At 41.1% G+C, this 15,965-nt stretch overlaps 1 protein-coding gene across 1 annotated transcript in view; it reads left to right on the top strand.

The window, feature by feature from the left end:
• Window positions 1–15,965, top strand: part of adgrb2 (adhesion G protein-coupled receptor B2) — an 836,040-nt gene that overhangs the window by 293,628 nt on the left and 526,447 nt on the right. The window contains exon 3 of the mRNA XM_060904734.1: window positions 2,285–2,470. Within this exon, the coding sequence (XP_060760717.1) occupies window positions 2,285–2,470 (186 nt within the window). The remainder of the gene's footprint in view (window positions 1–2,284; window positions 2,471–15,965) is intronic.

The raw sequence follows: 15,965 nt of genomic DNA, 5'->3' as shown, positions 1-15,965 counted from the left end.
CTTCAGTCTGTTGCCACAAAGTTGGAAGCACATAGTTGTATCGAATGTCTTTGTATACTGTAGCATTACAATTTCTCTTTACTGGACCTAAGATGCCCAAACCTGTTCCAGCATGTGCACAAAGCCAACCCCTTGGCTTGGTTTGCCAAGGTTGGAGTGGAAGAACTCAAGTGGGATGAACTGGAAAGCTGACTGTGGTCCATGCCTCCTCACCCAACATCAGTGTCTGGCTTCACTAAGGCTCTTGTAGCCATACTCCAAAATCTACAAAAACGTTTACAAAAGGGGGTGGGGGGATACATCTGGAATAGGATATTCAACAAATACACGTGCGTGATAGTCAGGTGTCCACACACTTTTCGCCATAGCGAAAACATGCCTTATTAACTCAACCATTGACTCAGCCATTCAAATGTGCAAACCTGGTTCAGGAAACAGTTTCATTTTTACAAGGTTTCTTTGCTGGCAATGACTGCCCTTTGGTCTTAATTGAGAAACAGGCTCGGGATTTTTGCCTCAAATTAACAAACACTCAAAATTTGCTTACTTTCAAAGTATACGCTAGGTAACAAGGTTGTACTTTCAACGTGAACATGGAAAATAAAGAAAAAAAGAATGAGGAAACATTTTCCTTTCCAAATAATGTAATGTCTGAAAGAACATGTAATTATCCACAAGCAAGTTATTAATCTGATGCGTGCAGACATGTTGCTGTAAAGCAGGAATTCTCAATCTTTTCTACTTTAAGGCTGACCTGTTCATACTTGTAATGAGTTGGTGCCCATTAAAAAAGATCCCCAATTATTTTGGCTCATCTATTCTATTAGAATCTAATAATCTATGGTAAAGTGTATTAATGGGATGCGACATCACTCCCTGTTACAGATGGGAGCCCAGGAATTAAATAAATACAATAAAAACCAACTGTTTTTAATCGTAGGTATTGTATTTAAAACTGTATGGATGTGCCAGAAGCCAACATAAAGCCATGCATGCAGGTCATTCTCAGCCAAAAGGGATTAATGATCCAAAAGTGGAGTCTGGTCCATTAACACAAGAACTTATTGCCATGTTTGTGTTCAGCAAACAAGCAAGTTATTAAAACCAAGAAGTACACTCAGAAGAAGTGGATACAGAAACCACTCAATGGGATTAGATCCTTACACACTAATAAAGAAGGATTTTTCCTACGAGTTGGAAAATTATCCATCTGTTGAGTTCCCTGACATCTCAAACTACCTGGTGCTGCAGACATTGTTCTACACGGGGACACAGATGAAAACCTGGAAGAGCATGGAGGAGTACAACTTTTTTATATGTGGCTGGGTTAAAGATCTGGGACTCAGGACACTACAAGATAAATCCTGTATCGTTTATGCCAGGGTAAGTCGGCATTTCTGGGCTTTTTGTACACGTCTTTGTGATGGTTGCTAGGATGCTACAAGTTTTAGTCTCATCTCATCTCATTATCTCTAGCCGCTTTGTCCTGTTCTACAGGGTTGCAGGCAAGCTGGAGCCTATCCCAGCTGACTACGGGAGAAAGGCGGGGTACACCCTGGACAAGTCGCCAGGTCATCACAGGGCTGACACATAGACACAGACAACCATTCACACTCACATTCACACCTTCGCTCAATTTAGAGTCACCAGTTAACCTAACCTGCATGTCTTTGGACTGTGGGGGAAACCGGAGCACCCGGAGGAAACCCACGCGGACACGAGGAGAACATGCAAACTCCACACAGAAAGGCCCTCGCCGGCCACGAGGCTCGAACCCGGACCTTCTTGCTGTGAGGCGACAGCGCTAACCACTACACCACCGTGCCGCCTAGCTTCAACTTATTAAAAAAAAAAAAGATTGCTGCCCACTACATGGGGGCCGTGGCCCAGAGGTTGAGAAACACTGCTGTAAAGGACATGTAACCTGAGTTTAACATCTATCTATCTATCTATCTATCTATCTATCTATCTATCTATCTATCTATCTATCTATCTATCTATCTATCTATCTTTACATTTATTTAACATATTTGTAAATTTAATTTCAGTGGGACACAAATGAACAAATGACACCCAACTAGCTACTTTAACTGTTTCCAGTTGTCTTTCTTATTTATAGCTCAGCTACTTCAATTAAGACCAATGTGAATAAATGTGACTGAAACTACCAGTTATCAAGTATTTGTTGACTTTAACAGCCAAAATGTGTTACATCATTGTGCACTAAAGTTTATGCACGGCAAAGGCTCTCATGGTTTTCTTTCTCTCTTTTACTCTGTCATAGGTGATCCAGCAGCCGAGGAGTGGTCTCAGTGGAGTGTGTGTTCGCTGACGTGTGGGCAGGGTTGGCAGGTGCGTACTCGCTCCTGTGTGTCCTCTCCGTATGGCACACTGTGCAGCGGGCCGCTGAGGGAGACACGCCTCTGCAACAACACTGCCACCTGCCCAGGTGAGCCACAGCATCAAGCAGGTAGAGTACTTCCTTTTTGCTCACACACACACACACACACACACACACACACACACACACACACACACACACACACACATAAACTGTACTGCATGAGCACACACAGAAATGTAGCTATTAGTTGCTTGTCACTAAACATGAAGCAACGATATACTGTATGCATGAAAATGACTGCACAAACTGAATTATTCCTAAAACTTGCCACAAAATTTGCTAACTGGTCATCGTCTCTCTCTCTCACACACACACACACTAGGGATTGCATACACTAATCGGCTAATACATTCACGATTCGCTGCTGTGGATTCGCCAGGAAGTGGGTAGGAGAAAAAATAAACAGGCTAAATGTAGTTTATTATTATGAGAATATTTAAGAGAAAATGAACCACATATTTTCAACTACACGTTGTGTCCGACTACGTTCCCCAAAGACCCCCCCACACACACACACACTCCCTCCTTGCTTTAATGGAGCAATTTTCACTCATAAACTTTCATATGGAATCTGAGAGTTTGTGCAAGACGTGTAGGGTTTTTTTTTTTTTCTTAAATCCCAAATCCAAATTCTAAACCCCAATTCCAAAATGAAATTCCAATTCAATGCTTTATGGCATAATGAATTCCATCTTGACTAGTGCTGTGCATGCCATGAGTCCCATTCAGCGAGTTTAGAGCCTTTAATCAGTGCGTGCCAGCTGACAGAGGTTATCCAGACTCATTTTTGGATGCTATTGAGACCGCAGTTGCAGAAAAAAAATGTCCCAGACGCTACTGTTGACATAGAATCTTCCATCCGAGGAAGGCTGATCACTGAACTATAAGGAGAGCTCTGTTGATGGGCATAAGCTCCCATGCTGCACGCTCTCAGCACGAGAATCAATAGTCTCAGCTGAGCCACCAGGTTGATTTGGTGCATCCGGAAATAAATAATGATATACAGTATTATGTCCTGTATACATTTATTGTGCTGATTCATGTATTTTTGTTTTTAACCTTGTTGCCTTAAAAAGCATTGGAATTGGTAGCCCATGTATGGCAATTAATTGAAGTCTGGTTTGAAATGTTCTTTGTTTTTTGTTGTTGAACCTATTTCGTTTCCATTTCCGGTTGAGAGTACGCTGTGTGCATTCTGGCTGCCACTTCTCACCGGAGCTTTTTATTTTATTTTATTTCCCCTTTTGTTTTTCTTTTTTGTGTTTGTTTGAGTGTTTTGTCCGCCAGTTATGATGTAGCTCCAGACCCAGTTTTGGGTGTCGGTTCCCTCCAGTAATTGGCTCCACTGTTGGTGCTGTCTGCCCTAGCTGTGGACTGCAGTGAGCTCGTTGGTCTTTTAACATCATGGTTGTCCAGCGCTCTGTGCGGTGGCGCTTCTGTGCTTGGTGCGGTGTTCCGAGCGATGTTGCTCGGTGGCGTCGCATTGGCTGTGCAGGTAGTTTGGGACATACCAGCGATCTTTGCAGTGGTGCTTCTGTGCTCATTTTGTGGATCCATGGCGCGGTGTTCCAAGTGATGTTGCCCAGTGGCATCGCGGCGGCTGTGCAGGCAGTATGGGACTTATTTTCGTGCACCTTTTGGTTGGACTGTGGTAGCTACACCATTGGAATGACATCCTGACCTTCTTTTGGTGGATTATTTTTTCCCCCTTAATTGTAAAGCGACCTTGGGTATAAGAAAGGCGCTATATGAATTCAACTGATTATTATTATTATTATTATTATTATTATTATTATTATTATTATTATTTATCAGTTTTTAACTGCTGTAATGTAACCCTAAATCAGAAAAAGTTGGGACAGTATGGAAAATACAAATAAAAAAATAATAATAATTAAAAAAAATAGTTATTTCTAAATTTACTTTGACTAGTATTTCATTGCAGACAGTATGAACCCAATATATTTCATGTTTTTGTGGAAAAGGTCATTTCATTTGTTAATAAACATCAATTCCTGCATTTCAGACCTGCAACACATTCCAAAAAAATGCTGTGCCGGGGAAATTTAGGGCTAGTAATGAGGTCTCATCTCATTATCTCTAGCCGCTTTATCCTTCTACAGGGTCGCAGGCAAGCTGGAGCCTATCCCAGCTGACTACGGGCGAAAGGCGGGGTACACCCTGGACAAGTCGCCAGGTCATCACAGGGCTGACACATAGACACAGACTAGTAATGAGGTAAACAATTAAATAATGATGTGATTTGAAACAGGTGATGTCAAGAGGTGATTATAATCATGATTTGGTACAAAATTGGTATCCAGGAAAGGCCTAGTCTTTAAGGAGCAAAGATGGGCCAAGGATCTCCAGTTTGTCAACAAATGCATGAGAAAATTCTTGAAATATTTCAAAACAATGTTTCTCAAAGAAATATACTGTATGAAGGGATTTGGAGGAATTCTGGTGCATAAAGGGCAAGGGCGCAAGCCTAAGCTGAACGCCCGTGATCTCTGACCCCTCAGAAAGCATTGCATCAAGAACCATCATTCATCTATAGCTGATATAATCACATGGGATTGGGATTACGGAGCTCCATCCACAAATACCAGTTAAATCTTTACTGTGCAAAAAGGAAGCCTTATGTTAACTGTGTCCAGAAGCACCATCAACTTCTTTGGGTTTGGAGTCATCTGGGATGGACCATTACACAGTGGAGATGTGTATTGTAGCTAGATGAATCAGTATTCCAGGTCTTCTTTGTAAGAAAGGGACACCGTGTGCTCCAGACCAAAGATGAAAAGGACCATTCAGACTGTTACCAGCAGCAACAAGTCCAAAAGCCAGGGTCTGTCATGGTATGAGGTTGTGTCAGTGCCCTTGGCAAAGGTAACTTGCACTTCTATGATGGCAGCATTAATGCAGAAAAGTACATTGAGATTTTAGATTAATATATGCTACTTTCAAGACAACATCTTTTTCCAGGGAGATTTCAACAAGACAAAGCAAAAAACACATTCTGCACACATTACAAAGGCATGGCTGTGGAAGAAGAGGGTGCCTGTCCCTTCTGTCCCCAATAGAGAATGTGTGGTGAATCTTGAAACAAAAAATACCACAACAACAACCCTGTACTGTTGAACGCCTTCAGACATGTTTGCAAGAAGAATGGGACAAAATAACACCTGAAACAGTTTATCACTCGGTATCTTCAGTTCCACGGGCGCAGATGACGGGGGGGATTCGTCCCACCCAGATTTAAATTCACCTTGTTCAGTTCCCCCCACTTATAGGGAGGAAAAAACGTCTATGCTGTCTTTCTTTGCATAAGGCAAACCTCACGGAAAAATCAAAAGACTAATTACCATTCGGTTTATTGAGGTGCACAGCAGTACAGACGTAGTTGCAACTGCGCAGACTGCACAGGTTGCGAGCTCGAGCTTGGTTGTTATGGTTACCCACAACAAGTTTGACAGGCATATCGGGGACAGCGCCTCCTAGTTCAGGACCCCAACACGGCATGATGAAGGGTGCCAAAAGGCAGAAAACGATTGCATCGTTTTTTCAAAAAAAACAAAAACGACTGTAAGTAAACTGTGCCTTACTTTATCATATCACCTTGCAATTTTTTGATAGTCTGTTCAAAGTAATGTCGTAGTGAAAGTAAAATCGTACGGAGTAGAGATGCCTTTCTGGTAGCCTCCTTCTTTCGGTGGCAGCCTGTAGATACAGTGCTCAGAAGGCAGTTTTAATGTTTAATCTGGCGTTCCCTGCCATAATTTCAGCGAGCATATTGTTTCATAAGGAAACTTTGCGAAGAGTTGTTGACTGACTGCTGCTCACGCAACACACAGGCATAGTTAGAAAGTCAGTATGCACTGGTTTACACTTTACACACACACACGTAGCCCAGCCTCTCGCTATGGTTAACAGTTGGAACTTAGCGGTTTTAAAACTAGTTTTGCAATTTCTGTGCGTGATGATAATGTGTAAACTTTGGATTTCCATAGGCTATGTTAAAATGTTATCATTGTCCTGGCCTGCAGGTAGTTCCTGGTGATGGCAGTGAGGGAGGTGAAATAACATGTATACACACTACCTTTTAAGTTCGTTTCTTAAGACACGTAATTTTTTAGTATGTTACCTCGCTTGTTGACAGTTTCGGCGAACACTTCCGCCTTCTTCAAAACAGTCACCAGATGTCGAGTGGTGACGTGCCTTATCAGCTGATGTTACTCTATGGAGGCGTGAACGTCCCGCCCAATTTGACAGGTAGTCCACGCCTCCTGCTGTCAGGTCGCTGCCCCAGGACTGCGCTCCAGGTGTGTGACAGCGCGTACGCTCCCTCATCCCGGTTCATGGTCCTCTGCGCCCGCTTACGTATCTCCACTGCCTCCAAAATCCAACGCTGATATCTATTCTCTTCAGCGCGAATGACTCTGGCCTCTTCCCAATTCATAATATGATTTTGTCGTTTGCAGTGGTCTGAAATGGCTGATTTTAAGTTTTCTTGGCTTGCTTTTTCTTTTTCGGATCTTGTGAGTCTTTTTGTTGTTTCTTTTTCACATTCTAATGACAAAATCATATTATGAATTGGGAAGAGGCCAGAGTCATTCGCGCTGAAGAGAATAGATATCATCGTTGGATTTTGGAGGCAGTGGAGATACGTAAGCGGGCGCAGAGGACGATGAACCGGGATGAGGGAGCGTACGCGCTGTCACACACCTGGAGCGCAGTCCTGGGGCAGCGACCTGACAGCAGGAGGCGTGGACTACCTGTCAAATTGGGCGGGACGTTCACGCCTCCATAGAGTAACATCAGCTGATAAGGCACGTCACCACTCGACATCTGGTGACTGTTTTGAAGAAGGCGGAAGTGTTCGCCGAAACTGTCAACAAGCGAGGTAACATACTAAAAAATTACGTGTCTTAAGAAACGAACTTAAAGAATAGTATACACACTACCGTTCAAAAGTTTGGGGTCACCCAGACAATTTTGTGTTTTCCATGAAAAGTCACACTTTTATTTCCCACCATAAGTTGTAAAATGAATAGAAAATATAGTCAAGACATTTTTCTGGCCATTTTGAGCATTTAATCGACCCCACAAACGTGATGCTCCAGAAACTCAATCTGCTCAAAGGAAGGTCAGTTTTATAGCTTCTCTAAAGAGCTCAACTGTTTTCAGCTGTGCTAACATGATTGTACAAGGGTTTTCTAATCATCCATTAGCCTTCTGAGGCAATGAGCAAACACATTGTACCATTAGAACACTGGAGTGAGAGTTGCTGGAAATGGGCCTCTATACACCTATGGAGATATTGCACCAAAAACCAGACATTTGCAGCTAGAATAGTCATTTAGCACATTAGCAATGTATAGAGTGGATTTCTGATTAGTTTAAAGTGATCTTCATTGAAAAGAACAGTGCTTTTCTTTCAAAAATAAGGACATTTCAAAGTGACCCTAAACTTTTGAACGGTAGTATGTGTATATATATATATATATATATATATATATATATATATATATATATATATATACACACACACATGCATACACAAAATGGAATCATTTGCTGACAGCTCAGTCCCCCCCAGTTCAAAAATCCTATCTGCGCCCCTGTTCAGTTCCCAAACATCTTTTAAGTGTTGTGAGAAGGAATGGGAACATTATAATGTGTTAAATGCCTTACCGTCCCAACTTTTTTTTTTTTCTCATTTGGGGTTGTAAGATATCCTAAAAATAGTGATATGCTGAATCAGATTATTTGCTTTCACTATGGAAAAGATGACGAGCTAACTCATGAATGGACCTTTGAACATGGCAAAAAAGAGTAGATCTTAAAAAGTCAGGTTGGTGGTGTAAGATTTTTGGTATTACATCAAACTTGGAGGTATCACAGTATATTTTTATCTACTACCCTGATAAAATTAGGAATCTCAAAGCAATAGTATTAAATTATACTTAGATCTTCCATCCATAAAAGAATATTTCAAAATATATAAAATTCAAGAGTGATAGACTGATCAGAGCACTCATTCTTGTCAAGTTTCATGCACATGACCCCAAGGCCAGTCTTCACTGCTATTAAACGCTGAAGAATTGATGCAAATTTCCCTGCCTATGAGACATTTATGGATTGCCATTTGTTTTAAGATGATGTAGGTCATCCCATATGCTAATTCCATACTTTTGGAAATGGATTAACTCAATTTATCTTCTTTATTCAAAATTTAGCAGCTGTATTGATATCCGAATATCCCCAGAATCCTCTTTGATGATAAATGAGTTTGTAAGGTTTGCGTTTGATGTATTTTTAGCTTTTACCCCAGTTGTTGAAGCATGTGGAGTCAGGGCAGAGGCAAATGAGCTCATATTCAGTGTATACTGTTTCGGCGTGGATTTGGGTGAGACCAGGATTGTACTGTATCTTTACAGGAACACAATACAGACTGGGAGAACCTACTCCTGAATACTGTGTGACCTGTTTATACTTTTTAAAGAGGTCTGGCACTACCCATTCTCTCCTGCAAGCACAACATGTTTACGGAATAAAAGTCAGATAGACAGGAACGGAGATGTGTTATAGAGAGTCCACAATGCTAAGTGGTCGAATACGGTTGACACGTAGGACATATAATTCATTGATGAATTAAAAATATAGAAACATTGGCAAATTACTGTTGTATAAGAGGATAAAAACAATTTGGGCATGCTGCGATTGTAAAATAAGGAACACCCTGAAGTATTTTGATCCTCTTAAACCCTCTCTTACACCACAACAATTTGCTAATGGTTATATTTCACCCATTTATAGTGACTTGTGGCGTGTCAGCAAAACATGTAAAATGTCATATGTCATATTACCACCTATGTTGAGTAGCTATAACCGTGAGTTGGCCTAGTGGTTAGCGTGTCTGCCTCTCGATTGGGAGCACATGAGTTCTATTCACGGTTGGGTCATACCAAAGACCATCATAAAAATGGTACCTACTGCCGTCTGGCAAGGCACGCTGCAGTACAGATGTGAGTGGGGAGTCATACTCTCATGGTTACCAGAGGACTAGCCCCCCACTGTAACCCTAGCTATGTACTGTAATAGGCGAGAGGCCGAGGGTTATGGAAACGGGGATTGGCGCCGCCACATGGCATTGGAATGACTTTTTTTTTTTTTGAGTAGCTATAAATGCCAGTTCGTCCAATTAGTTTTCTCTCCTGAAATATATATATATATATATATTAGTGCTGTCAAAAATGTCGCGTTATTAACGCGTTAACTTGACTCAATTTTAACGGCGATAATTTTTTTATTGCGAGATTAACGCTCTGTGACATGATGCCACGCCCCGCACAGCCAGAGTCCTCTGCCCTCCCCCGAAGAGCCACGGTGCTCCGATCATTTTCCCATCGGTGGCTCCAGCCCCATTTTGCAGTGGCTGTGACAAGACGTGTTATGCTCTGCAATAAAAAAATAAATAAATAAATAAAAAACATTGGTACAACCAGTGTTCGAACTATGCCGATATTTTCGGGGGGTCCCTTTTTTTTTCCCTTGGGGGCGTGCTTGCGCTTGTCTCAGAGCGTGGATCTCCGATCGCGCACTCACTTCGGATATGCAAATGCTTCCCGTTACACACGATTGCTATGTCAATAAACATCATTTTGCCAATATTTTAGAGACCCCCCAACATTTCCCAAATCATGTTTTCAAGGGATCTCATGTCTGTTTCAGGGGATCTCGGATCCCCTGTGTACCCCCGTAGTTCGAACGGTGAGCAAGCCCATTCACTTTTTTATGCTGATAAGAGAATTACAATGGTTTTTCATGTGACAAAAATGTGCGATTAAATTGCGATTAATCGCGAGTTAACTATGACAGTCGCGACATTAATCGCGATTAAATATTTTAATCGCTTGACAGCACTAATATATATATATATATATATATATATATATATATATATATATATATATATATAAAAATCTCCTTCTCACCCCCGGTGGGATATATATATATATATATATATCCCTGAAGACTGTCCTGTGGTGGAAAAACCTTTTACCTCTCTTAGAAAGCACTGGCACTGGAGACTCCTTCTAAAAAATAGTAAATATATACATCTTACAGAAATATCCCCCATAACAAAGTTAATGTATGCTTTATATTTTAAATATCATGGGGGGGTTGTGGGTTTTTTTTTAATTAGTTTATTCGGTTGAGATTGTTGAGCATCCACCAATGAAATCCATGCAAATTAGCTGTTATTATAGAAACGATTATGTATTCGCTCAAGCACAATAATATAAACATGTCATTTGAATAACAGCAGCGCAACTGTCAAAGCGATTACAGTATTTGGCATCGAAGACCAGTGCTGTAGAAAACGATACACACACACACACGTACACAAAAATGGAGTTCGCAGCATCTTTGTTTTGGGTTGTTTTGAAATCCTGAGTCCAAATTCACGGCTGGAGTCAAAACGCGGACAGACATTTTCATCACAGGCATCTCCAGACGTCTGAAACCTGACTTGGATGTATAAGCAGGAAAATAACAAAGCTAAGAACAAAACACAGTGTAGTGTACGGGTCTTAATAAAACAGTGTTAAACGTTAAATTTAAGTTTTTCGGATGGAGCTGAAGCAGCAGTGAGGAAAACAGAAATTAAACACAACCACTCGTACTACACGTATTTTCAGTAAAGGCTTTTGGAATTAAAACTGACAGGGTCGGTCTCCTACAAGCATCACACAACTGAAGTCTATTATTAAAACAGCAGTGTTACGGCCACAGCCCATGATGTACCTGGCTCTCGGGGTTGTTGTTGTTTTTTTCCCTTCTCTCTCTCTCTCTCTCTCCTTACGCTTTCATTATGGATGAACAAGTGTGCAAGTGATTTATGCTGACCTTCTGTGTAGCCTATTTATAATTCAGCAGTGAGTGCTGTTGTTGTTGCATCGGGGCTAAGAGCAGAAGGCTAAGGGGATTCCCAAGACTTGAGCTGAGCATCAGCTTAACTCTACACACACACACACACCATCTTTGGCAAAAATTCAAAATGAATTTAATTAATCGGCCAAAGCAAATGCTGCAATGTGTATTTTATTTTTAGAGGTATTATTAATCAGAATAATTCGAGCATGAGCCTTAGAACAGAAAGTGTTCTTATATTTGAAGTGTAAATGTACTTGTCATTTTTCTCTTTCGTCTGTTTTCGTCTATCGTACAAAATTATAAGTAAAATTCAATCTGACCTGTTGGGAAAACAATTCACTTTGCTTTCAGTGCAATCCATTAATAACTTGCTGTTGAATAAGCTGTACTGAACAATGATTAAAATGGTAATTAAGATGAGGAAGTTAAAGGTAACTATATATACAGTTCTGTGCAAAAGTCTTAGGCACGTGTAAATAAATACTGGAGACCAAAGACGGCTTGGAAATAATGAAATGAAATGTTTCAACATAAAAAAATACTATAAACAGTAATCAGTAAGCCATAATAAATGAAACAAAGTCAATATTTGGTGTGAGACGACCCTTTGCTTTAAAAAAAAAAAATAGTAATCTCAGGTCCAGTGAGTGCAGTTTTATGCAGAAATGGTCTGTAGGTTTTACTGAGCATCTTCCAGAACCAGCCACAGTTCTTCTGGACACTTTGACTGTCACACTCGCTTCTTCATTTTGCACCAAAACCCAGCAGCCTTCATTATGCTTTCTTTTTTAATCTGAAAAGTGCTCTCTTACGGTATATAATATGCTGCTCAGATACAAACATCTTTTTTCTGTAACATTTCATTTTGTGCTGGAAAAAATATGAACGTTTGGACTCCAAAATGTTTTTGTACCGATTCGATAATGTTGAAGTCAGAAAATAGAAATCCATAACAAAGTTTGTCTAAAAAAATAGAGTGCCTAAGACTTGAGGGTCGGCGATCCAGGAATCTATCAACTAGCTTCCCTGAATTCTCTTGGGTGATTACAGCACACCAGAGGGACCCAAACCCTCATCTGGTGGCGGGCACACATGCACGACTATGGGCAATTTAGAGTAGCCAATCAACCTAATCCACATGTCAGTGGAAGAGGCCACGGTATATACAGTGGTGCTTGAAAGTTTGTGAACCCTTTAGAATTTTCTATATTTCTGCATAAATATGACCTAAAACATGATCAGATTTTCACACAAGTCCTAAAAGTAGATAAAGTGAAGCCAGTCAAACAAATGAGACAAAAATATTATACTTGGTCATTTATTTATTGAGGAAAATGATACAATATTACATATCTGTGAGTGGCAAAAGTATGTGAACCTTTGCTTTCAGTATCTGGTGTGACCCCCTTGTGCAGCAATAACTGCAACTAAACGTTTCCAGTAACTGTTGATCAGTCCTGCACAACGGCTTGGAGGAATTTTAGCCCATTCCTCCGTACAGAACAGCTTCAACTCTGGGATGTTGGTGGGTTTCTTCACATGAACTGCTCGCTTCAGGTCCTTCCACAACATTTTGATTGGATTAAGGTCAGGACTTTGACTTGGCCATTCCAAAACATTAACTTTATTCTTCTTTAACCATTCTTTGGTAGAACGACTTGTGTGCTGAGGGTCGTTGTCTTGCTGCATGACCCACCTTCTCTTGAGATTCAGTTCATGGACAGATGTCCTGACATTTTCCTTTAGAGTTTGCTGGTATAATTTAGAATTCATTGCTCCATCAATGATGGCAAGCCGTTCTGGCCCAGATGCAGCAAAACAGGCCCAAACCATGATACTACCACCACCATGTTTCACAGATGGGATAAGGGTCTTATGCTGGAATGCAGGGTTTTCCTTTCTCCAAACATAACGCTTCTCATTTAAAGCAAAAAGTTCTATTTTGGTCTCATCCATCCACAAAACATTTTTCCAATAGCCTTCTGGCTTGTCCACGTGATCTTTAGCAAACTGCAGATGAGCAGCAATGTTCTTTTTTGAGAGCAGTGGCTTTCTCCTTGCAACCCTGCCATGCACACCATTGTTGTTCAGTGTTCTCCTGATGATGGACTCATGAACATTAACATTAGCCAATGTGAGAGAGGCCTTCAGTTGCTTAGAAGTTACCCTGGGGTCCTTTGTGACCTCGCTGACTATTGCACGCCTTGCTCTTAGAGTGATCTTTGTTGGTCGACCACTCCTGGGGAGGGTAACAATGGTCTTGAATTTCCTCCATTTGTACACAGTCTGTCTGACTGTGGATTGGTGGAGTCCAAACTCTTTAGAGATGGTTTTGTAACCTTTTCCAGCCTGATGAGCATCAACAGCGCTTTTTCTGAGGTCCTCAGAAATCTCCTTTGTTCGTGCCATGATACACTTCCACAAACATGTGTTGTGAAGATCAGACTTTGATAGATCCCTGTTCTTTAAATAAAACAGGGTGCCCACTCACACCTGATTGTCATCCCATTGATTGAAAACACCTGACTCTAATTTCACCTTCAAATTAACTGCTAATCTTCGAGGTTCACATACTTTTGCCACTCACAGATATATAATATTGGATAATTTTCCTCAATAAATAAATGACCAAGTATAATATTTTTGTCTCGTTTGTTTAGCTGGGTTCTCTTTATCTACTTTTAGGACTTGTGTGAAAATCTGATGATGTTTTAGGTCATATTTATGCAGAAATATAGAAAATTCTAAAGGGTTCACAAACTTTCAAGCACCACTGTAAGAAATGGATTTGCTTCCATCCATCATCCATAACCGCTTATCCTGTGCAGGGTCACGGGCAAGCTGGAGCCTATCCCAGCTGACTATGGGCGAGAAGCGGGGTACACCCTGGACAAGTCTCCAGATCATCGCAGGGCTGATACATAGACACAAAGAACCATTCACACTCATATTCACATCTAAAGTCAATTTAGAGTCACCAGTTAACCTAACCTGCACGTCTTTGGACTGTGGGGGAAACCAGAGCACCTGGAGGAAACCCACGCGGACACGGGGAGAACATGCAAACTCCACACAGAAAGGCCCCTGTCGGTCACTGGGCTCAAACCCAGAACCTTTTTGCTGTGAGACAACAGTGCTAACCACTACACCACCGTGCTGCCAGAAAACCCTCATCATCTCATAATTGAACAATTATCATTACCATTGCATTATAAATCATATTACTGACACATAGTTAGCTTCAAGGTTTTCCTATAACCTGCTGCTTATGCCTCATTATGGGGTAATTGCAGAACTGTGGGCGAGCTCCTTGATGTCTGCAGAGCCTTTTATTAAGAGAAGGTTTAACCCTTTCACCACTGCAGACTGTTATCTCGGTCTCATTGGAATAGGGAAAGCCTTGTGTATTCTGTCTGCCGATTGGTTAAGAAGTCGGATTTCCTACGACGTAATTTAGATAAATGCAATATTATTTTATGTTAATTAGTGTCATGCATCGTTCGGTAAATCTCATCTCATCTCATTATCGCTAGCCGCTTTATCCTGTTCTACAGGGTCGCAGGCAAGCTGGAGCCTATCCCAGCTGACTACGGGCGAAAGGCGGGGTACACCCTGGACAAGTCGCCAGGTCATCACAGGGCTGACACATAGACACAGACAACCATTCACACTCACATTCACACCTACGGTCAATTTAGAGTCACCAGTTAACCTAACCTGCATGTCTTTGGACTGTGGGGGAAACCGGAGCACCCGGAGGAAACCCACGCGGACACGGGGAGAACATGCAAACTCCACACAGAAAGGCCCTCGCCGGCCACGGGGCTCGAACCCGGACCTTCTTGCTGTGAGGCGACAGCGCTAACCACTACACCACCGTGCCGCCCTCGTTCGGTAAATATTAGTGGATAAAACACAAATTTAAAACCTGTGTCCAGTTTATTGCCATAAGTGTTACATATTCTCCAAGAAGAATTCCTCTAGTGTGCAACAGTACCAAATATGCCACTTTGGCACACACACACTGGTTCACTATATTTCCTTTAAAACTTGTGTACTGGCTTATATTGAATTTATCCCAAAGTTGCTTAGTGTTAACGTGATTTCTTATATAAAGTTATATCGTGTATAGCAGCCTGTATGTGAAGCTACGCAGTGCTGAAAAGGTTCATTTAAAAATAATTTAACTATCAGTAAAAAGCTCGTATCGTTTTCAACCAGCTGTGTTTGTTGTCAGATGCAATTTATAGTGTTATACACTTTCACTGAGAAATTGTACAGCCTAGCAGGAGGCTGGCTAAATAGATCTGTCATTGATTGTTAGTTTGGACATGTACGTTCTCAGAATATAAGGGTGCTAAACTGCATGTTTCTTTTTTTATTGCAGTGGTATCCTCAAGGGCATATTTTTCGTACTGTTAGTCTCCATCTATTTGATGTTTATGTGAATGCAGTTTACCATTAAAAAGGATTTCAGGTGCATAATTGGACTTTTCAGACAATTCTTGTACCTTTAATTGGCTTTCAGGGTAATATTACACTGTGTGCACCAGCACATCTTGCGCTTGTAGCTCTAACGGTGATGCACATAGTGCGTAGCTTGTGTTTAATTCTCTTTTCAACT

This window comes from Neoarius graeffei, chromosome 22 (assembly GCF_027579695.1).
Source record: "Neoarius graeffei isolate fNeoGra1 chromosome 22, fNeoGra1.pri, whole genome shotgun sequence".
NCBI classification, from domain to species: domain Eukaryota; kingdom Metazoa; phylum Chordata; class Actinopteri; order Siluriformes; family Ariidae; genus Neoarius; species Neoarius graeffei.
This window is presented reverse-complemented; position numbering and strand designations above follow the sequence as displayed.